We start from the raw sequence: 24,817 nt of genomic DNA, 5'->3' as shown, positions 1-24,817 counted from the left end.
TACTTTTGAGGTGCAGGAGGCGGCGAGCGTGGTCACCTCATGGCTGCTGTTATGTTGTGTTGTTGCAGCAAGGCGTGTCACTGGGCCTGCCACTCTTTTTGTGGCATCCATTAGCATGACACAATGGACACGGTGGCTAGGGTTGCAGGAGTGGCCATTAGGTAAGGACGTGTGGTTGCATGGGGCATGTGTCCCCCCCCCTCACCTTGTGTTGTTTGCATTGCAAGCATATATATATGCTTCATAAAATCATATGCACATGTGCATGCACAAACACAAACATACATATACATAATTTCAGATTATGTTAAAGGCTTATTCCATCTATAAGCTCATTTTAGAGCTGAAAGAAAGTTTGTCTCGATGCTGTTTGCAGGAGAACCATGTTTACTAACTAAAATGAGATAGAAAGTATTAATTATGTTTAAGCAGAATTTCTAAACATAAGAATTTACAATAAATTGTTTTTCCCATTCTGTTTTGTGATACTTAAATAAATAAAGTTGGACAGTATTGAATACATGCAGCCTTTAATAATTTGCTCTTTTTTTCTTGTATATTCAGTGGAACCAGTGTATCCAAGGATCAAAAATTTTACGGCAGCAGCTGCTGAAACTTATGCCAATATCAGTTGGGAATATGAGGGTCCAGTTCATGAGAACATTTATGTTGAATATGGTGTGGCAGGCAGTAAGAAGACATTTCATTGAATTCTTTTAAATGTATTGTAAAAATAGAAAAAAAACCAGTATCGATTTGCTTTTCTAAAGTTATTTCTGCTTTTTTAGGACATAGATTTAAGAGTCAGATTTTGTGGAAGTAACATGTTTAACTACGTACATAGAACATTGGTTTCTTGTATTATCTTAGGATTTCTGCCAAAAGCAATTACTAAAAATTTTAACATACTTGTTTGACATAGCATGCCTGTCCCTACACGTCACTTTGATGGTAAAGAAACTCAAAACAGATTGAATTAGTTATTTCTTTCTCTCAGGAAGTAAATTAGCAGATTATTAGCCCTATGAAAGACATACATAGGTTTTGGATTGTGAAAGGAATGCTTGTTCCTTTTAAACTAGTATTTTTCAATTCAAATAAATATATATGGAACATATGAATAGAGTTTTCCTAACATGGTTTGCATAGCACAGCAATATACAAAACTGCTCACTGTGGAGTATATTTAGTCTTACAAATTTCTTCATATTAATTTTGCCATTACTGTGTTCTTGAAATAACTTAATTTTATTTTTTAGATCACACAAATGTAAAGCAATGTATATTTTAAATTACATTTAACTATGGGATGCTGAAATGGAAGATTTTCATTATCTGTAATTTGGTCTTCCTTCAGTTGTGATATTTTGAGGAAGTTTTATGTAATTGCTTATCTTATCTGCCAGTTTCTATGTGAGAAAATGGTGTCTAATGGATCAACTTTGCATAGAGCATCAGCTTTTTAGCATTTCCAAATAAGATGTAGTGAGACAATCTGAATAGAAGCTTGTTTTTGTGGTTAATAAAGAAAAGGAAGAGCCTGGTCAAACTTATAGTTTATAAAAGTTCATTGAGAATCTGTCCTTTTAATTGTGATTCCTTTCCTTTCACTTCTTGCTAGGCATAATTGATGTAAAGTATAACAAAATAAATGGAAGATGTTGTTTATTATAATACACAAAATATGCTTTGAAATTATTATCCCATCCAATTACCTTCTTCATGGCAATTTTGAGCAGAATAGCATGAAGAATAAAATAATATTTAGAATATAGTTCTCTCAATGCTGTCTTAAGAAAAAATATTTTAAAGATCAGTATCTGAAAGTGACAAGATATCTCATCATGAATGAATGAATGAATACAAATGCTGTGTTCCTAAAAATTTTATAGGCAAAGAAGAATTGAAAAAAGAAAATGTTAATGGTTCTCGGAGCTTCTTTCTCTTAAAAGGATTAACACCAGGAACGCCATATAAAGTCCGGGTTGTTGCGGAGGGTCTTTCTGGTTTTAGGAGCTCAGAGGCTGTATTTGAGACAGGTTCAGGTGAGGCACACCATGCAATTCTGCCTTCCATTCAGAATTGTGATGTGTTAAGTGCTGGCATTTCAAAATATTGTCATGTTCTCTTCACATATTTTAATATCTTTTTTCGCCTCCTTAAAAGGTGTAACTCAGAACTACATCAACTCATTTTTGTTCATACAATGGATATCCCATTCATTTAGAAAAAAGAAATAGTTCTCATGTCTCCTTTTCAAAGATGCTTTCTAATCCTCACATTATTTTTCCTATATAGTATGCTTTTTATTCATGATGAAATACAATGTTTGAGAATAGTCAAATCTAAATAAATTAAACATTACTAGCAGTTTTTTCTAATGGTAGGGTATCCAAAATCTCTACAAAATGTAAGGTTCATTGAATATAAATAGTGTACAAGTGAAACTCGAAAAATTAGAATATTGTGCAAAAGTTCATTTATTTCAGTAATGCAACTTAAAAGGTGAAACTAATATATGAGATAGACTCATTACATGCAAAGCAACATAGTCAAGCCGCGATTTGTCATAATTGTGATGATTATGGCTTACAGCTCATGAAAACCCCAAATCCACCATCTCAGAAAATTAGAATATTACATGCAATCAATAAAACAAGGATTGTACATAGAACAATATCGGACCTCTGAAAAGTATAAGCATGCATATGTACTCAGTACTTGGTTTCGGCCCCTTTTGCAGTAATTACTGCCTCAATGCAGCGTGGCATGGAAGCTATCAGCCTATGGCACTGCTGAGGTGTTATGGAAGACCAGGATGCTTCAATAGCGGCCTTCAGCTCTTCTGCATTGTTCAGTCTCATGTCTTTCATCTTTCCCTTGGCGATGCCCCATAGATTCTCTATGGGGTTCAGATCAGGCGAGTTTGCTGGCCAATCAAGCACAGTACAAATTATGGCTTGAACTATCTTGCTTTGCATGTGATGAGTCTATCTCATATATTAGTTTCACCTTTTAAGTTGCACTACTGAAATAAATGAACTTTTGCACAATATTCTAATTTTTCAAGTTTCACCTGTATATACTATTGAATATTTTATTCAAAGTCTTTACTGTGTCAATTTGTAAGCCAGTTTTTACATACTGTATGTTGAAACATAATATTTAGAGACTATCATAGGATGTTTGAGAAATTTCAGTGCCATTTGTTCAATTTCACATATTTTCATAAAGCATTAGGGAGCAATCTTTTTCTATCATATGACCTATGGAGTAATCCGCAGGACTTTATGTTAATAGTCATAAGCTATGGATGGAACCAATGGTAAAAGGGTGTAAGATTATCTACCCATTCAATTTTTTCCTTTTTGCTACCTGACCCTATCTTCTTTCTATCTGGCTCTTGCTCTGTCCCTAAATTGCAGGTTAGGACAATTGCCAGAAAGCTGAATTGAGCATGCATCATCTGGCAAGTTGCCCACCTGTGCTGAAAAACATGTGATTAACAGAAGTGTATTATAGTACATGGTGTTGAAATATTTTCATTCACTCACTGTTTCACAGCATCATACTGCATGGACACTGGTTTTTATAAATGGAATTATATCTCTAAACTTAATTTTGTAAAATAAAATAATTTATCAGGAGTGGTCCAACACCTCTAACTTAAACAATATTTTAGATCAGTAGCTTCATGTGCTAATAGCAGTGTATGTTGGTTGTTTGATATGTGAAGAGTTTGTAAGTTTGTAAGTTTAATTTTATTTATAGGCTGCCCAATCCCGAAGAACTACGGGCGGCTTACAGAAGGGAAGAGAAAGAAAATAAAAGGAAGTAAAAATAAAATAAGACAAGTTTAAACGACACAGATACATTCATTTCAGTCGGGGCTGGACCTCAACAATGAGGTCAACAGCCCCAGGCCTGCAGGAAAAGCCAGGTCTTGACAGCTTTTCTGAAGAGAAGTACAGAATATTGTTCTGCAATTAATGTTTCTTCTGTTTGCAATAAAAGAACTGGCATGAGAAAAGCCCTTGAATTCAACATCTAAATATTATTTCAAATAATGGATTCGATCCAAAGCTTATAGCTTATAGATAACTTTATCAGCTGAAACATGTCATTGTAGATAAAAGGATCTGAACCCCCTTTACCTCACAACATTTTTATGCTTGAAATACTATTTAATATGGTTGGGTGCCTTTTTCTGCATGACAGTAACTCCCCAGTCTCTTTGTGCCCTGTCAAAACTATTATAGATGTCCAGCTTACAGGATGAAAAATAGGGAGGATATTTGAAAGAGTGGCTGGGTGACATGGATCAATAAGCCAAAATTGGAATTAATATGGCCGTATACTTCTAAACACTTGGAATAGGCTTGGCACATTTTTTAAAAATGTATTTTTCTCTAAACCCATCAAAAATCTATGCCTTGGAAGGCTACAATAGTATCTCAGCTATACAAAAGTCTTAGATTCTGTCAGTTCTCTCTGCATCAAATTCCATAAAATCCAATCTCCTTTAAATTAAATAATTTGGATACCAAGGTGGTTTTTTTTTTTTTTGTTATTGTTGAATGGAACTGACTGATAGCTAGCTCAACCCACTCTGGAGTTTGGAAGGCATTTTTTAAGTTTTGAAATTTATAGATATATGTCAAGACTCAAGAAAGCTCAGCAATAAAATAGAAGTTCAAGAATCTTCCTGACTTCCTTGAAGACACATCATTTCTCTAAAAACTGATTTTTCCCCCTAAGTTTTATTATTGGAAAGTGGAAGTGGCAGGAATATTTTATGGGCCATTCCTTCTTTAGTCAAACCATATTATTATACCAAAGGAAGATAAACTGTATCAGAGGAGTTTATGTTAGGGTTAGGGTAATATGAAAGAATCAATAGGAATCAGTTCTATTTCTCTTGGGTGGTAGAGTTTTTTCATTCAAACATTCAACTCTGATTCTGGATCTAAACCAACAGCTATTTCCTTAATTCTCCAGTTATTTCTAACTGGAAGTAAACAGGAAAAAGATATAAAAGTTGTTTAGTTGCTTAAGATCCATTCTATGGCTTATGAAAAGATTTCTGTTTAACATTTACTTTAGTAATGATTTGATTTTAAATAAGTACAGTAGAATAAATTCATATGACTTGCCTGTATTAGCAGCTTTTGTATTTTTTCAGAGAGAAAAATATTTGAAGCAAACTATATATGTAGTGCAATTATACATAATTTGCAATTTAAATGCACTGTAGTGGCTTATAGAACTCTATATGCTTTTACCCAAATATACCGAAATAAAATACTGGAAACTCTGTAAGTAAGTTGTTATTGTAGCTTATATATTAGTATGTGTTAAGCATGTACTGTTTTGCATAGTTGACATACTGAATTTTAATGTAAAATGTACATGTCTTCATTTAATACTTGACACTGTATTTTTAATACCAAATAACTGCATGTTTGGAAAAGCTAAATTGCTCTAACCTATTAAACATTATTTGTTCATATTATCCTATTTAAAGTTAGCTTTTTAAAAGACAAAAAACAAATTCTCACAAAACCATTTTGTTCTTTTTATGTTCTATAAAGAAATGCTATCCTTTTGCAAATGCATAAATTTGAAGAATTCATATATATTATAATTATATAAAAATTCTATTGCATTCTTTTACATGAACATAAATTCAGTGTAACTGGTTCTTTTAAATGAACTAAATTGCTCCTAAACCATAGACTTCTGAGGAGAAAGGATAGGAAACTTACTACATAATTTTCCTTATTTAGTGCACAGAGAGAGCTCCTTTAAAAATGTGTGAGAAATGTTTCCAAGGTAATTATTTGTACATTCAACTGTGCGTCAAAGGACAATTCCCAAACCACTGCCACAAATGTTGTTATTAGAAGAGTAGGGCAAGTATAAGGGAAGAGAATACTCATGTTTACATATTTAGTATTTTAAAATGCAAGTATCTAAAGTTCAACAATACTAAAAATTGCCAAAAGTTTTTAAAAGACCAAAATATATTATTTCTAATTGTCTGTAAATTAATTCATAAGAATGCAAAACTGGTACGAATAAATGCCTCTTTTTCATTATTAGCAAAGGCAAGTCGGCAGGTTGACATTGCCACTCAAGGATGGTTCATTGGCCTTATGTGTGCAGTTGCTCTTCTCATCTTGATTTTGCTCGTTATTTGTTTCATAAGGAGAAATAAAGGTGGAAAATACCCAGGTAAGTTTTGGATCTACTGATTTAATCTTTGAAAAAGAAAATGTTTGTTTTTATTTAAATATAATATTTCTATCACTGCTGCTAAGATTCAAAATATAAGAAGTAAATCTTTAAGTACCGTATTTTTTGGAGTATAAGACAGACCTTTTTTACTCAAAAAACAGCCTGAAAATCTGGGTGCGCCTTATACATCGAATACAGCATATTTTTACCTCCGAAGCCCCCCCCCCTTCACCAAAATGGCCATGCATACCCTTATGGAGGCTTTCAGAGAGCTCCTGGGTGCTGGGGAGGGCAGAAATGAACAAAAAAGGGCCATTCCCCGCCCATCCCCCAGCAGCACTCTATAAGCCTCCATAAGACTATGCATGCAATTTTTTTTGACAAAAAAACAGGCCCATTTTCCCCCAAAACAGGCCATTTTTTGCTTGTTTTTGCCCCACCACACCGCAAGGAGCACTCTGCAAGCCCCCCCCAAGGCTATTCATGCCTTTTATTTGAAAAATATGGGCCCGTTTTTGCGAAAAACAGGCCATTTTGGGGAGGTTTGCAGAGTGCAAAAACTTTTTTTTTCCTTTCGCAAAGTTAGAGTGATTGATGAGAATTAGATTGATCAAGTGCTGTGCCAGCAGAAACAAGTCTTAGGTGCTGCAGGTTGTCAGCAATTTCCTTCTCCAGCACATGGATAAATACACCTGAAAACATCTACCTACCTACCTACCTACCTACTCTCTCTCTCTCTCCCTACCTACTGTATTTCTCTCTCTCTCTCTATCCCTCTATCTACCTACTACCTACCTACCTACTCTCTCTCCCTACCTACCTACCTACTGTATTTCTCTCTCTCCCTCTATCTACTTAACTACTTTTTTTTAAATTTGCCTCTTCAAAACCTTAGTGCGTCTTATACTCCGATGCGTCTTATACTCTGAAAAATACGGTATTTACTATCAGTGGTCCTCATCCATTCATACAACCATTCATTCAACAACTGCTCAAAGTTATAATAGCAGTTAAAAATGGGGATTTAGGACAGTTTCTTGGAGTTCTGACCATCACAGTCAAGTCATTGTGATTCTGAGCAAAGCAATGGTGAAGCCAGTAAGAAGTCACTTAATGACCCACATAATCCTCATGATAACCTGGACTGCTGTAATTTCATTACTAAGCCATATAGTCATGTGACGTAATGCTTTGCAACCTTGTTATTTAGTAACAGAGTTCTAGGTTCCAATTGGTGTCATAATTAGAGAACTACCTGTATATAGTTCATTGGTTTTGGCTTAGATTAATTTTTTCCAATATGGTTTCAAAGTTACAACTATTCTGTTGTTCATCTGACTAGCTATAACATTTTAGAACGCTACCAAGAGAAGGATCAACACACAATGGGATTAAAAAAAGAAAATCTGAAGCACCCATTCTGAACAATCCAACTATAGCCAACTATTGCTCCAATTTCCAGTAGTACTGTCAAAATTGTGAAAGTTACAAATGCCTAATTTAATATGCTAGCAATACAATTGTTATTTGCTGTATGCATGGAGCTATAAAGATAATCTTGAAGAAGCAGTTCAGAAAGTGTTAAGACAACAGCAGGTGCAGAAGTGTGCTTTGAGCCAAAGGTGAAGGAAAATTATTGCAGAGAGACTTTAGTTGGGCTTTCCTCGTGTCTCCCTGGTTATGTAGAAAAGAAAAGGGCAAACAATACTGGAGTGGCAGTTTCTGTTATAGCTTTATTTTTTTCTAAGACTTTTGGTCTTTTTGTTGAATATGTTTCCTGGTATATTAAAACCTTCTAGGCAGTCATATATGTATATCTTCAATCTTTCAATCTTCTTTGCCAATTTGTAATTTAGTCGTGTATTAAATGAGGCCAAGATCGTGACCCGTCAAAACTGCGGTCCACAAAAGCGCGATCGTCGAAAGCGCGCATTTGACGTCATCACAGCGCGATGAAAAAAATTAAAAATTGAAATAAAAATAAAATTAAAGCAAGCCGATTCACATAAAGGTAAGGGTTAGGGTTAGGGTTAGGGTTAGGTTAAGGGTTAGGGTTAGGTTTAGAGCGTTAGGGTTACGTTTAGCGTTAGGTTAAGGGTTAGCGTTAGGTTAACGGTTAGGTTTAGGGTTAGATTTAGGGTTGGGTTAGGGTTGGGGTTAGGTTTGGGGGGGTTAGGGTAAGGTTTTCGCTTTATTTTTACATTTTTCGATCACAGCGCGATGTTTTCGTCGCGCTGTGATGACGTCAAATGCGCACTTTCGTTGACCGCGATTTTGTCGTCCGCGGTTTTGTGGTGGAACCGCCAAGATTACATTGTTTCATAGATTGCAGAGGGTTGTTCTAAAAGATGTGTAAATTCTGTGAATGGCATCTTTAAAGGTCCAATTTTGCATATTTTAGTGAAAGAAAAAGAAGATGCACATGGTGATCCAGAAATACAACCTATGAAAGAAGATGATGGAACTCTTGGTGAATATAGGTATTACTTTTTTCTTATTAATCATATTATCTTGGATTTGAAGATAATACTCTTCAGATTTTCTATTCAAATCATTTAACTTAGAGTGTAGTAATAACTTTCACCCACCATCTTCAGATATGATGCCACATGAACATTTTAGATGCTGTTTTACTAAATGACTTTTCAATCCAGATAGTATATATAAATCAATATGTTAAATTATCAGACATTTAATAATTCATTTAATCCTAGCAAATATTTCAATTTGCATGATTGTGGTATTATGACAAAGCATATATCATAGGAATACACTTGAGTATTACTATAAATATACATTGATTATTGTATTTTATTCTATAACTATTGTATTTTATCCTACTCTTATTTTAAATTGCTTGTATAGGATTTTATTGGTAATATCTGTTGGAACCTTGTACGTTGATATGGCCTACAGCAGTGATGGTGAAACCTTTTTGGCTCCCGTGCCAAAAGCAGGGGGAGCACGGGGGTTGTGCGTGGGCATGCCACACCCATTACGCTATGCGTGTGACCCACCCACCCCATGCACATGTGCGCGTGACCAGCGCCCCCCACTTTTGGCACTGTTTTTTTTCCCCCTCCCCAGGCACCAGAGGCTTTTTAGGAGCCTGGGGTGGGTGAAAACATCCTCCCCTCTCTCAAGAGGCCCTCTGGATGCCTCAGGAGCTTCCCTACAGCCTCCTGAGGGCAAAATATGGACCTACGGGGAACCCAGAAGTTCGTGAATGGTGACTTCCGGTTTGTCCATAGGGCCGATTTTTTACCTCTGGAGCCTTCAGGGGCCTTCAGGGAGGCTTCCCTGAAGCTCTGGGGGGCAAAAATCAGCCCTACGTCTAGTCGTCCCCCCCCCCCCCCGGAACCCTCATGGAAGCCTCCTAAAGGCCCTTGAAGCCTCCGGAGGGCGAAAAATGGCCTCAAAAGAAGTCTGAAGTCAGCTGGCCAACACGCACATGCGTGCTGGCCAGCTGATAGGGCAACGCCTTGTGTGCCCTGACAAATGGTTCTGTGGGCCATCACAGGTAATCAGTCAATCAATAATAATAATCGTATTGCTGACTATTAATATACAAATTTATCCAAATGAATAGAAGTACGTAGTAGAACTTTGCATTTGCATCTGCATGTGTAGTAGAGCTTTGCATCATATGTTTATGCAGAAATATATTCTGTTCATCCTGGCCTTATCCCTCCATAAAAGATGGCTGAGAAATCGTGAGCATATATATTATAATCATAAAATGCAGATCCAAATTATTGCACTGAAAATCCAATACTTAAACAAATTTGGATTCAGCATTTTACTTCATTCATATATTTGGTAAATGTGCTTTCAGCATGACTTTGAGCAGAAATTGATACATGCATGACTTCTATTTATAAAGCATGAAATATGAAAGTTATCTAAATGGCCTGAACTAAATTTATACTTTGTAGTAAAAACGTAGACTTTGCTCTTTGCCTTGGAATAAGCATGTATTTTCTTTGAAAATAATAAAAGTCATGAATGTAACTCAACATATATGAAAATCATCAGTCTAATTTGTTGTCTGTCTTCAAATCTAATATATCAAAAACATAAAAAATTAAATACATGCCTTCTCCATATATTCACTGAGGGAAACTTCATATAGTACACAATTTAATTTGCAGAACACTTCATCTCTTCAAAATAGCAAGTTTAGTTAAACCAGAAACAGTAAGTAGTTTTATTATTTTAGTATTGAATTTTTCTGCAGTGCAATTAAAATGTTTATCTTTTATTTATAATTCAGTGTATATTTGTCAGCGCAGTTCATCTAACTCTCATGGAGTTATCAAATAGATTTTTGGCTTGGGGAATTTCACCTTATGGAGGATTTCTATGCTGCAGTCAGGGGTCGATGGGGCAGGAGTGTGTCAAGCTCCCCTCCTGATTGCCTCCCTGAGGTCCCAGGATTCCTTTGGGATTTTCTCCTCTCCTTCTGTGCGCTCCTGCACTGCAGCCCCTAATTCGCTGGTAGTCTTTGCTCTTTGGGATCTTAGTGAAGGTTTCTCTCCCCCTCTTCCCTCTGGTTGGGAACTGATTCTTAGAAGCCCCTTATTCCAGTTCAGAAGATGATTCCATTTGTGGAGCCAGGTTAATCCAAGTAGGAGGGACCTGCTTGGATTATCCATTCTGGGGACTACAACAAAACTGAATGTCTCTTTGTGGCTCCCCATCCCCATTTCCATAGATTCAATTATGAAGTGAGCTGCCCCTCTGCCACTGACCCATGCAGTGGCAAAAAGCTATGGGTACCCTCAGTGTCCTCAGTCTCAGTCCCACTTTCTCTGCCACCCCGAAGCTAATCACACATCTGGTGCACCCCGAGTCCAAAAGGGCTAACATCTTCCCCTGGGTGCCTGACAAAGGCATCCTTAGCTCCACTGTGGTCATGGGGATCACATGTTGACTTACCAAGGGGTTGTCGTCAAAGTCTGTTTCACTCTCCTCCAGTGGGGGTTCCTCCCAGTTCCTCCTGGGTAGGAGGGGGAAACTCAAAGGCCTCTACCCCCTTCAAGGCTGTTTCATGATGCCTCGGCAACTGCTTCTGAAACTTCTTGCCCCCAGCAGCTGCAGATTTGGGGCTTGGTTTGGCCGAATGGCAATCAGCTACTCAGTGTCCCTCCTTCCCTCACTTAAAGCACGCTGTGGATCTCAGTTTGGACACTAGCCCACCTTTGACAGCAGCTGGAGGACTTGCTCCAGCTGCAGTTGCCACGGTGCCAGTTTTCGGCCAGATCGATGTCTACCTCAACACATACCAACACCTTAGATCTCGAGGGACCCCTCGGGAGATGCAGGTGTGATGGATTTCATCAGTAAGCCCATCCTTGCTTCCTCGGGCCAGATGGACATATGGCAGGCCAGCTCACGGAACTCCTGGGTATATTCTGCCCCCGTGTAATGGTCTTCATTCAGATCCTAGCCTTGCGTTCAGCTAGGAGTCCTTGAACTGCTGACAAAGTGCTACCATAAATTGATCATAGCTCCTTAATTGGGGAGCATTGTTGTTGTGAAGACTAACCATCCACTCTACTGCAGCTCCCTCCAGAACCATGGTGACACATCTGGCTGCCTCAGATCCCACTTCATCTCCATACTCCTGCATGTGATTCCAGACTTGGGCTAGAAAGAAGCCAAGAGCTTTGGGATCCCTTCTGTATTTTATTCCCAGAGGAGGAACCTTAGGAATTCAATGCTTCTGGGGATTTCCATCACACTGGGGGGGAGGGGCCGAGCCACCATTGCACCTGCTGGCTGAGCAGCTACAGCTGGAGCTGCCCCCTGTGGAATAACAGAGGTCACCACCACAACTGTGGAAGGGGCTGCTCCCCCTGCTGCCTGGCCAGTCTGGGCAAGCTTCTAGGCAAGGGTTTCCCAAGCTCTCTGACTCTTGATCACCTCATGCAGCAATTGCAATGCATGGCTCAGCAGGAAGACCTTCTTGTCAGAGTCCTCTCTGGTGAAGTCACCACGCTGCCCTCTGGTGAAGGTCATCCCTGGTGGATGCTCCCTATGGTCTTCCAGCCATTCTACGCCTAGCAACCAGCCACACTGCAGCTCCTCCAGCCACTCCATTTCATATCTGCTCTGGCATGGCCAAAGAGAGGTTGATCCCAGGGCTCTGGACTCTTCCCAGTCATTCCTGTGGGTTGACATTGAGTGCTCAACCCCCACAGTAGACTAGGGTCTCCAGGTTGGCTGATAAAGCAGATCTTGCCTAATGTTAGGCCTGCCTCCATTCAAAACCCAAGAAAGAAAACCCCCAACTCCACTGAATTAAAGAAGAGATACTTTTATTAAGTTTGAAATGATAGCAGCAAAAGCAAGACAAGATCTAATTCAAAACACGTGAAAGTTACACATTGAAAGAAACCCCAAATCCCTCTCCTCAGAGTCCAGCACTGAGAATTCAATCAATGTTCAGCATGATGTTGTGCGAGAGCTACTCTTCAGGAATTTTGTGCATCTAGAGTCATGGATGACCTTGACAGAGTATAAACAACTCCACTAGGTAGTGCCATAATTCATGAGTACAAACCTCCCTTCCAGTTCTCATGGGACTGCTACACACCAGCTCATTTCTCCATCCCAAATGCCCAAGCCCCCCTCCCCATTTCTGCAAGCCGATAGCAAGCAAGCACACTGCAGAAACCCATGCTGGAGAATCTACGGCTGACAGCTACCAGGAAAAAAAGATAGTCCTACCATGGATAATAGTGTGTAATTTTTTACAGAAATAGAACAAAAATAAAGGTATCAGGTTTTGGCAAAATCACTTAAATATTCACCACATTTATTTTATTAGACTTGATTCATTACCAGATACTGTTGAAATCTGTGCCTCTATAGTAGCATAAACAGAAACAAATCCATGATGTATTGATTGGTAAAATAAATTTACCAATATATATAGCTCAGTATATAAAATAGCAAGGATCCATTTCTATATAAATTCTTCATTGTTAAGATAGTGTAAATTGTATCTTTGTTAAAATAATGTAGCCAAGGCAGCACTGCTCCCACACAACATATTTATTTTGCATTACTTTCTTTGTGTAAGGTAAGAAGAGGTGCCTTGTGTACCTGAATGACACATTATTAGCAATGTTTGCATAGCTAATTATTAAAACTGGGACCTGCAATGTTTATGCATTGTTTGTTACTTCAATGGTGCACTTTCTCCAGTGGCATTATATAACATCTGTGATTTTATCCAAACCTGGGAACAACTGTTTATAAAAATATTTATTCATTCTGTGGAAATATTTAAATGTGTGATTGAATTCTGGTTCTGGTTGAATTAAATACTCATCACTGTCCAGGATAGAGTGTCTGCTTTTCTTGTTAGGTTTTTTTCATTTGTTTCTTCTGTACCCTTTTAATAAAATATGTAGGTCTCTTAAAAGGTAATGTTAAATATTTCAACCCTGGTATGTGTAAAATATCATATAAAACATATTATTTATTATATTTTTGTAATGAAGAAATCAATGTTTTCTTATAATCAAATTCATTTCTCATTCATATGAAGGAATTGAAAATTAAAAAATTTAACAAACTAATTTAAATGCACACCATAATTTTATGTTTGAAGACCGAAAAGCCATATCTAATGCTTGCCATTTTTTGTGTGTGCAAATTTGAAGTCGAAACCCATGTATGGTGGTAAAAAATGATGTTCTGCTACTGGAAGCTTCTTGTGTTTAAACCATGTATTCATGCCAATTACACTCTATTAATTTATGTAATAATTAAATGTTGCCAAAATCAGTATGCATCATTTATTTCTTAGTTAACTATAGAAAATATATTTGCTGTACTTGTTTCTAAAAGATGGTTCCTTTATTTTTTTCAGTGACATGGATGATCACAAGCCTCTGAAAAAAGGAAGCAGGTCACCCTCAGACAGGACTGTGAAAAAGGAAGACAGTGATGATAGTTTAGTTGATTATGGAGAAGGAGTCAATGGCCAGTTCAATGAGGATGGCTCCTTTATTGGACAATATAGCGGGAAAAAAGAGAAAGAACCTGCAGAAGGAAATGAAAGTTCTGAAGCTCCTTCCCCAGTTAATGCAATGAATTCTTTTGTCTAATTAAAGAAACTGTTCCATATCAACATTTACATCACACTTATATTTGTTCCCTTAATTATAGATAAGAGAAGAAACAAATATTCTAACTAATGAAGTGTTTTTTCTATAAGTATAGAATTTAAAACAAAAATCTAAATCAGAATGCAAAACATGAAGCATTTTACACAGCATTTGTTTATAAAGATGTTAAGATGAGGAACATCAGTTAATATTGCAAATGCAGTATAATGCGTGCAAAGTCTTGCATATATCTAAAAAAAATCAGTTATGCCAGTGAAAATGATTTTCAGAAGTTGTTAAACAGTCTTTAACTAAATCCCTCAAGTCCATTCCCATTGTCAGAGTGTTATAGTAGTATTACATAGAACTTCAATGTCTTTGTGGACATTGCTGTGAAATTGGTGACAATGTCTAGCTTAATGTCATTATGTCTCTTGCAAGACAGTTAGGAACAGGATGTACAGTATATGATTGAAAATGACTAAGTATGACATATTTTCTGATGCTAACTGAGATTCTGATACCTGCTTTTTGCTTCTCTTATTTTAAAGGCTTATTAATTATGAAGTATTACTGCACCACAGTGTTCTATTTTTTGAAATATAGTACACACTGGGTTTTATGTTTTTTTTTAAAATTCATTTTGGAGTTGTATACTTATGGATGTAAAATTTTCAAATGATAAAAAATTAGACCAGAAATATACATGGCAAAATATATTCAGTACCTTCAAATAATGTGCATTTCATTATGTACTATAACTGGCATCATCCACCAGGAAGTTTTCTGAACATGGTAAACATGTATTTAAGCAACCACCAAACAAATGCAGTAAGAGTACTTGCAGGAATGTTCTCAATGTATTTTGTCTGACTCAGTTGATTTTAACAGTGTGTGATTAATTGCCAAAGTAATCCAATCACTTTCAAATACTCAGATATGTTGGTTTGATTAGGAATGGCTTGTATTTAAGCTACATTAAAACTCATTGAGATTTCATTATTTATGGAGATGAATTATAAAATACAACTTGCTTTTTCATGGTCTTATTCTCAAAATAATATGCGAACACTATAACACTTCAACACTATCATTCCCCAACATCTGATGGGGAAGCTGACCCTATTGGGCCTGAACACCTCCCTCTGTAACTGGATCCTGGACTTTTTGACTGGAAGACCTCAGACAGTCCGGATCGCAAACAACACTTCTAACACCATCATACTGAGCACTGGAGCCCCTCAGGGCTGTGTGCTCAATCCCCTGCTGTTCACCCTGCTGACGCATGACTGTGTAGCAATGCACAGTTCAAATCATATTATAAAGTTCACTAATGATATGACTGTGGTGGGTCTTATCAGCAAGAACGATGAGACAGCATACAGAGAGGAGGTGGAGAAGTTAACGAACTGGTGTAAAGCCAACAACTTGTCTCTGAATGTAGACAACAAAAGAGATGGTTGTTGACTTCAGGAGGACACAACACGGCCACTCCCCACTGAAGATCAATGGCTCCTCCATGGAGATCGTAGAGAGCACCAAATTCCTTGGTGTTCACCTGGCGGAGAATCTCACCTGGTCCCTCAACACCGGTTCCATAACAAGGAAGGCCCAGCAGCATCTTTACTTCCTTAAGAAACTGAGGAAGGCACAGCTTCCACCACACATCCTCACAACCTTCTACAGAGGGACCATCGAGAGCACCCTGAGCAGCTATATCACTACCTGGTTTGGGAATTGCACTGTTTCGGATCGCAAGAGCCTACAGCGAATAATAAGGACAGCAGAGAAGATCATTGGGGTTGTTCTTCCCTCTATCATGGACATATACACTACACGCTGCATTCATAAAGCCAGAAACATTGTGGCTGACCACACACACCCCTCATACACACTCTTTACTCTCCTACCATCTGGAAAAAGGTACAGAAGCATTTGGGCCCGCACAAACAGACTAACCATTTCTTTCCACAAGCCATCAGACTCCTCAACTCTCTAAATTCTTAGATTTAGAGCTATATGTAGTTCTGTTTTCTCCTCTTTTTCTTTTTATCTATGTTGTCTTGGTCCTGGGCAAATGTCGTTTCATCTCACTGTGTACTGTACTGTATATTGTTGACATGACAATAAAACCGACTTGACTTGACTTGACTTAATACAGCATCCAGATTTATCTCTCAGTCAGAAAATCAGAATATAGCTTTTAATAGAGTGCTTGGCATGAAACAGGGTATAGAATCCTACAAAAGAGTTAAATCATTTAATAAATGCTAAGTTTAATTTTATTTAAATGGCCTCATATTAAGTGCAAACTCCCTCTCATAAACATACAGATACACACACACACACAAATTATCATTGAAAAGATTTACTTCCAAATATAAAATGTTTTATAACAACCTATGGTTGAAAGAATGCTCAGTTTCATTTGCTAATAAATTGGTTTTTCATAACTTGCATCAAGTTTAATTTTAAGTAAGCTTTTATATGTAGATATTTTGTTGAATTTGTACATACCCTTAAAGTGTAGATGCTATATGCTATTAGGTGTTATAAATAAAAATGTTTTGGTTGTATTGTGTAGGATGTACTTTAACCAATAAGGTGATTGGTATTTTAAAGCATCTACCAAAATGCATATAAATTCAAACTTGGACAATAAAAAATTACTTTTCTTATTGCAGTTTTCAGGTCATGTGGTAAGGTTTATTACTGTGTGATGCTTCTGTTTTATCACAAGGATGATTAATGCCTTATTTAGAAATTGCACAGCATTAATGTGTGACCAAGTGCATCTAATATTTGAGATCACAATATATTTGCAACTTTGATGCATATACTATGTATGTAAGGCACAATTTGCAATGCCCATCTCATTAGCAGTCCAAAAATAAAGTAGGTATAGAGCACTAATTGAAAAAGCACAAAAGGGAAAAAATTTACCAAGATTTTTCAACAGTATTGGAAACCAGTATAAGCTTACAATTAAATGGAGATGTGAAAGTTATCCATGCATGTGAAGATACACAGTTAAGGCTACTTCTGTAATGATGCAACACATTTTGTATTAAAATAAACGTGGTTTTAAAATTTCATTTTTTCTCAGTATATTGTTTGCCTGTAGAACTCAGGAGATATGTTTTTCCATATCAAAATATCATTAAATAAAACTAAATAAAAGTAAGGCCATTTGACCATTTTCTGCATTAGCATATCAGAGATACACAGAGATAAAATTACTGGTGGTAGTTTAATTCTGAATTTAGATTATGTCATACATTCTTCATGCATAACTATAAAACTATTTCCCTTTGGTATAGATAAGATTAGGCAAAAGTAAAATTATGCAATGAGATTAAGAAAGAGAAAAAAACCCTTTTTTATTCCTTTAAGCTTCTCGCATTCAAAATGTTATTTGATTTTCTGCTTGCTAATTTACTCTTCCTTTATTGGTTTTGTGTTTTAAACTTCTTTTATTCTCTGTATATGTAACATTTGTTTATTTCATAGTGCTCATTCATTTTTCTATTCAGTTCAATTATACACAATTGTATTTGATACCTGGGCAATTCACTCTAGTTTCTTTAGTACTACTCGAATAATCCATACTATATTCAGTACACTTTTATGTTTCCCCTGACATTCAGTTTTCACTACTGAATCACAAAGTGGGCACAAGTATACAAAAGTTGTTTTTTCCAACATTAATTTCATGCAATAAATAAACTTATTTGCTATTTTTCTACCAGGATTTTCAATTGCCTTATTAAAATTTACTCATATGTATTATATCTCATTTATTTCTTCATTTTTAATACATATCCTGCTATAGTGTACAAATTCACCTACTTGTCAAGTTTTTCATCATTTATGTATAACTTTTTTTAACTTTTCAGATCTGTATGTTGAGTTGAATCACATCTTTCATCCCAAAGCATTCAGATACTCAGCCAATAATATAGCCTCATCTGCATATGAAATCACATTTCTATTAATAAATTTCCATTATGTTAAGCATTCTTTTTATATTTATTCATAAATACATTAAAAACCAAGGGACATCACATCATTTATTAAGCTTTCATTTTATTCTTGCATATATGCTTTACTTTCATCAGTTGCTTGTCGTATTGATTATGTTTGTACCAACAGATGTAAAATCCATAAGTAATATTACCATATTCTGGCATTTATTCTAGATATTTACAACTGAATTGCTTTTGGCAATAAATTTGTATTACTCTCTAGGAGTTATATCTTAGGAGATTTTTAATAGATAATGTTTATGATCATGCAAGTGATTAATCTATTGCAAGGGTGTCAAACTCAAGGCTTGGATCTGGCCCGCTGGGCTGCCCTGGAAACAGCAAAGCATTGACCTCTAGTGCCTCTACTGGCAAAAACAGAGCTTAGGGTGGGGTGCAAAGCATTCAGATTCTCAGCCAATAATATCTTCCCAGGCTCTGTTTTCAGCCACGCCAGCCTCCTGCAGCCCTCTGCCAGTGAAAGCAGAGCTTGGGAGCATTGCACACTCCATTTTCACTGGCAGAGGGCGGCAGGAGTCTGTCGTGACTGAAAATAGAGCCCTGGGGGGTGCACACAGTCCCCTCGAGCTTCATTTTCGCTGGCAGAGAGCTAAACTAAAAGCAAAGCAAAACAAAAGGAGAAACGTTTCCCCTTTTGCATTTGAACATCCAAGAAGGGACAGGAAAGGGAAAGAGGATGGTCATGATCTATACTAGCTGAGGATGCTTTGGTTACACAACTGGATCTCCTTGCATGGAGAGGAAATGGGCCGACCTCTGACCCACACACTTTGACCTCCCACACACACCATGAGCAACCTGGTGAAGGAGAGAGAGAACAGTAGCAGCAGTGTCAAGGAGGAGTTAGGCGCAACTGGGCACCCCTCTGAGACGTGGGGCTGGGCTGTGGGGTCCAGGTGTCCTGTGAACTCAAGGACCGGGCTGGGGACTTGCCCTCCACTGCCTAGGGCTCTAGACAGCCTGTGCCTCCATCAGAGGTCCTCCATGTGGCCTAAGGCTCCACTGGAGGACAAGGGTTTGGCACGCTCCCTGGTTTTGCCTTCTTCCACTGGAGAAAATGGAAAATTTAGTCTTTCATATTCCTTCACCCATATTGATCCCACTACATAAGAGCATCCTAGGGTGGGAGGCAAAAGAGTAAGATGCAATCCAGGGGTGGGTTTCAAAACTTTTTACTACCTATTCTGTGGGTGTGGCCTATTTTGTGGACATGTTCAACTTGATTTCACTCACCAGGAGATATCATAGATTGGGTAAAATGTGGTGAAGCTCACTTAACAACGCTCTTGCTTAGCAACCAAAATTTTGGGCTCAATTGTAGTCATAAGTCCTTCCTCTACATGACAGACTTGTCCTAGTAAACTCATCCTTTCTGGCAATTTTCCTCTCTGTTTAGAGGCACCAAAATAGTCCAGACAATGTAATTTTCTCCATCATTTTCATCACACAGTCTTTAATAAATTCACCCTTAGGTTTGCAGTGCTTGGCAATCAGCGTTGCCACCTTCTAGCTCGCTTTGTGGCATTTTCATTTGACTCTTGTGAAAAAGCGCTGCTGTGCCATTAAATCAGCTTCCAGTTCCTTCAATTTTTTGCCCTGTTTGTTCTGTTAGCTTGTTACAGTTAGCATGTTTTATCTGGTAGTGTCTCTTGATATTGAATTCCTTGAAAACAGCCACAATCTCTTGACAAATTAGGCAGACACAGTTGTTTCATATTTCAGTGAGAAAATACAATTTCCACTTGTCCTGGAAGCGGCCCTCACCATCAACTTTCCTTTTTTTAGTTACTGTCGCCAATTTAGAAATGGGCACACAAGGGTCATGTGACAAGAGTGCTGACTCAGTCTACTGCCATCTTCTGGTGAAATATAACCACCAGCCTTGAAGACAGTGGTCAGTCTGTGGATGGGCAGCAGGGGACAACTGCGGGAACCGCTGTACGGTAAAGAGGGAGAAGAGGCTGCGGGCCACTCAAAATTTGAAAACAGGCTGCAATTGGCCCCTGGGCTGAACTTTGGACATGCCTGAGGTAGGCAAAGAAATGTTTGGGGGAAGCAAGGACATTTGGATGGTGATGGGTGGGGCAAGCATGGTGCTGTGCTGCAATGGAGAAATGGGCAACAGAGTGGCCGGCATGAGGGGAGGAGGAGGTTGCTTTCCCTAGGGGTTGTGGAACACTGGACTAGGTTGTGGAACACTGATTTATATGAACAATGTCAGGTGCTTCACTCTTGTGGAATCTGAAGTACTTCTTTCCAATCTTTTTCAGAGAATGCACTGTCCTACAAAATATCCCCAGGAGGGCTTATCTTTATCATTATCACATTTTTCTTCAAAGTCATATAGTTTTACAACTTTCATCTCATTTTGCTGCATATAAAGAGCCCAAGACAATAGCCATCTAGGGAAAAGCTAATTTCACTGCTAAGAGAGGAGGTAATGTATCAACGTTATCTCCTTCTCCTTCTCTTCCACCTCCTTTTTCTTCTTCATCATCATCAATTTCCTAGTAACATGAACCTTTCATAACTGTCAATAAAATATGATAAAGTAATTGCATATACTGTATGTTCATAGTCATATTTTTTTTAAATTGGAAAATTCATTAGATTGCTTGTATTAATAAGGATCCACATCTTACCCATGAAGCATTAGAACAGAAATACACAGGCAGAGAACTGATATGTTGCCAAGAGAGATCCCTCCGTTGCTGTGGAAACAACCTAAATGTAGCAATATTAAAAGCAGGTTGAGTCAAATGCAACATATCTATAGTTTTATTCTTTGTCCAAGAGATACAGATATATAGATGTAAGAGAGAGAGACAGAATCAGTGGTAGGTTCCTACTGGTTCGGACTGGTTCAGCAGAACCAGTAGTGGTTTGGCAGCCTGGGTCACTGGAACTGGCAGGCCTGCCACACCCCTGAACTGGTTCTCGGGGTGGCACTATAAGGTGCTGCCATCTTGGTTTTTGCTTCTGCGCATGCGGCGCATCCATGAGCGAACAAGCAGTAGTGAGTGCCAGAGTGCCTAACCCTAACCCTAACCCTGGACAGAATATATAAAATCACACCACATACACACATATATAATTGATTTATTAAATAAGTTGTGTGTGTGAGTATGTGTGTGTGTGTGTAGATAGATAGATAGATAGATAGATAGATAGATAGATAGATAGATAGATAGATAGATAGATAGATGATAGATAGATAGATGATAGATAGATAGATAGATAGATAGATAGATAGATAGATAGATAGATAGATAGATAGGAGAGAGATGAGAGCAATAGAGATGCTAGATTATACAGTATGTGTGTGTGTGTGTAATTTATTTAAATTATTAAATAAATGTATATTGCCAGCCAACCATTTCTCCCCCCCCCCCCACCTCACATAGTATGCATATGATGGAGATTCTTGAGATCTGTAATTTGTTTGGCATAATTTGGAAAAATGTGATTATTAACTAATGCCAAGATCTAATAAACTGCACTTTATTCACCTGAATCATTATGTTCATATAATAACTTGTAATGCATTTGACATAAAAATAGTTCTTACTGAGACATTCATTTGATTGCTATCTGACCTTTCTCCAGGGGGGACATATTTCACAACATACTGTGAGATGAATTGAGATATGAGATATTGACTGGCCTAAAGTGACCCTATGAAAAGATTAAACCTGAATGTCAGTCTCCTGATTCTACTTTAGCATTCTAACTGCTACACATTCTGAATTGTAGTTTCCAACATCCACATTATTTCTATAGAGTTACAGAAACTGTTTTCTGTAACATACTGTTTGGTACTACAGTATGTGACATAGCACTTACATTTATGCTTATCACAAACCAAACAAATACATTATGCTATAGCATATAAACCCAGGGTTTGTTTTGCAGTGCATTTATGGTAAAGTGGGTGTACCTCGGTGCACCCAATATTGCTCGTGCGGCCACATTCCGGACTAACTGCAGTCTCGGAATGCTTTTCAAGGGTAGCCCCATGTAGAGCGCATTGCAATAATCCAGCCTCGAGGTGACAAGAGTGTGACCGTTTGAAGTGCCTCCTGATCCAAATAGGGCCGCAATTGGTGCACCAGACGAACTTGGGCAAAGGCCCCCCTGGTCACAGCCGATAGATGATGTTCCAGTTTCAGCTGCAAATCCAGGAGGACCCCCAAATTGCGGACCCTCTCTGAGGGGCGTAAATTTTCACCCCCCAGAGTTAAGGATGGACTGTCTAAGCAGTCCTTCGAGGGCAGCATCCAAACCACTCAGTCTTATCAGGATTGAGCACAAGTTTGTTCACCCATCCAGATCCTAACAGCCTCCAGGCATCGGCAAATCTGGTTCAGTTCCAAGCCGGAAGAAAGAGGGTGGAAATAAAATGGAGGTGGCTGCAGGAAAGAAGTTCTCTCTTTATTTGGATGCCAGAAACTTCACGACAGCAGCATGTTTCTGGGGTGGGATTGAGATAGCTGGGCTATAATGCATTCTTTCAGATTTTGTGATTGACATGCCGGTTCCGGTGTAAGAATGTCTCTTTAATATTAAATTTAAAGGCTGCTGCTAGATTCCTATGGGGTCATGAAGGGGTCATGTCTGGCTCTACAGGCAAAGGGGGAAATGCAAATCCTGAGCTAATCTTGTCTGTTTGGCTTCCCTAATTGTGTTGCTAATTTGGAATCTCTATGCATGCGTGGGTGTGTGGCTCATGCATGTGTGTATGTGGCTCACTTGCGCATGCGCAGGAGGATCAGCTAATTTTTAGCTTCCCGAAGGGCTGGAGGAGGCCACTTTCACCCTCCCCAGACTTCAGGAAAGCCTCCAGAGCCTCAGGAGGGTAAAAATCCCCCCCCCCGCATGAGGGTGGCATGTACATTTTCCTTCAATATTTTTCAAGTGCTGTCCATGCAAAGCTTTGGTTTTCTATCTATTTAATCTGTCATCCAGCTGTTTTTCCCTATATTCTGCCTTTGTTTCTGTTGTTTTTGTACTGTTCTACATTTTCACAGCCTGCAGCAATTTTTCTGTACTTTGGTTCACATAATCATTCAAACTTTGTTTTTCTTCTTCTACAGTTTGATGGATTTGCAATAGCCATCTGTCCCCTATTTTTCTTGGCAGGTACAACCTGTCACATCATGGATGTAAAGCGTGGTACATATTCAAAAGTTTGTGCATTTTCCAGTTCAGCCAAAGTCCAGTTGATGATTCCAGCTGAGTAGCGTATTACTGGAACCGCCCATGTATTAATATCTTTAATTATGTTTCCAGCATTCAGCTTTGATTTTAATATTTTGCGGACCCCCCTGATGTATTCCTTTTGTGTTGACTCTTTGACTTTTCCATTCAAGATGTTATGTGCTTTCAATATGCCATCCTTTCCTAATGCCTTCACTTTGCTTCCATTCTCCAGTTCTATTCCTTCTATTTTTTCCAGACATAAGTGACCAGGGGACCAGTTCGGGGGCATGGCCAGCCTGCCGGTACTACTGGTTCGGATAGCCAGCCCTGATTTTCACTACCGGTTCAGCTGAACCCAGAGGAACTCACCTGGGGGGGGGTGACAAATATTTAGGATCTCCAAGCAAAAACTCCTAGAAAACAAGTCAAACAATGACGTAAAGAGGGATGGGAAAGAAGACAAACTCAAACACCAAATAGCAGATATAGGAAGCATACACAGAGTCAGACATAAAGATCTCAAGTGCCTTTATACAAATGCACAAAGTCTGGAGAACAAACGGTAAACTTGAACTATCAATACATGAAGGTAGATATGATATAGTTGGACAACAGAAACTTGGTGAAATAAAAACCATGACTGGAACATACTGATAAAAGGATACAAACTGTTCAAAAAACCCAGACTCCATAAAAGAGGAGATGGAGTTGCACTGTATGTAAAGGACCACTACATTGCTACAGAAATGCATGAAGCCAAAGACGAAAACATCCTTGAAAACATATGGGTGTGTATTCAAGGGTAAAAAAAAAGAATGACATGGTTATAGGTGTATACACAGGCCACCCAAACAAGCAGAAAAAATAGATGTACTTTTTACCAACCAAATACAAATATATGTAGGAAATACACCACAATAGTAATGGGGGATGTCAATTACTCTGACATCAATTGGAAGACTAATTCAACACCAAGTCAAGATATTGAATAGGTTCCTCACCAATCTAGCTGACAATTTGTTGTCCAAAAGGTAAAGGAAGAAATTAGAGGAAATGCCATACTGGACTTAATTCTTACAAGCAGAAGAAGTGATAGAGGGAGTTGAAACTGCAGGGACCTTGGGTGAGAGTGATCATGTCATACTAGAATTCAACATAATGCAAACACAAGCAATAGAACATAATTATACAAGAGTCTTATATTTTAAAAGAGCT

At 38.1% G+C, this 24,817-nt stretch overlaps 1 protein-coding gene across 26 annotated transcripts in view; it reads left to right on the top strand.

Moving 5' to 3' along the window:
- Nucleotides 1-17,452, top strand: part of NRCAM (neuronal cell adhesion molecule) — a 134,004-nt gene extending 116,552 nt beyond the window's left edge. For 16 of the 26 annotated variants that reach the window (XM_087723585.1, XM_087723590.1, XM_087723587.1 and 13 more), the window contains 5 exons: nt 565-690; nt 1,893-2,045; nt 6,103-6,234; nt 8,639-8,717; nt 14,120-17,452. In XM_087723585.1, coding sequence (XP_087579711.1) covers nt 565-690; nt 1,893-2,045; nt 6,103-6,234; nt 8,639-8,717; nt 14,120-14,357 — 728 coding nt within the window. In that variant the 3' untranslated portion in view covers nt 14,358-17,452. The remainder of the gene's footprint in view (nt 1-564; nt 691-1,892; nt 2,046-6,102; nt 6,235-8,638; nt 8,718-14,119) is intronic. The other 10 variants (XM_087723606.1, XM_087723601.1, XM_087723600.1 and 7 more) reach the window with 2 other exon arrangements.
- Nucleotides 17,453-24,817: the final 7,365 nt, after the last annotated feature.

The sequence above is a fragment of the Thamnophis sirtalis genome, unplaced genomic scaffold (genome assembly GCF_051295495.1).
Source record: "Thamnophis sirtalis isolate CommonGarterSnake01/CBP01778 unplaced genomic scaffold, rThaSir2_p1.2 scaffold_9, whole genome shotgun sequence".
In the NCBI taxonomy this organism is placed as follows: domain Eukaryota; kingdom Metazoa; phylum Chordata; class Lepidosauria; order Squamata; family Natricidae; genus Thamnophis; species Thamnophis sirtalis.
The sequence above is the reverse complement of the archived record's forward strand: the minus strand, read 5'-3'. Positions and strand labels throughout refer to the sequence as shown.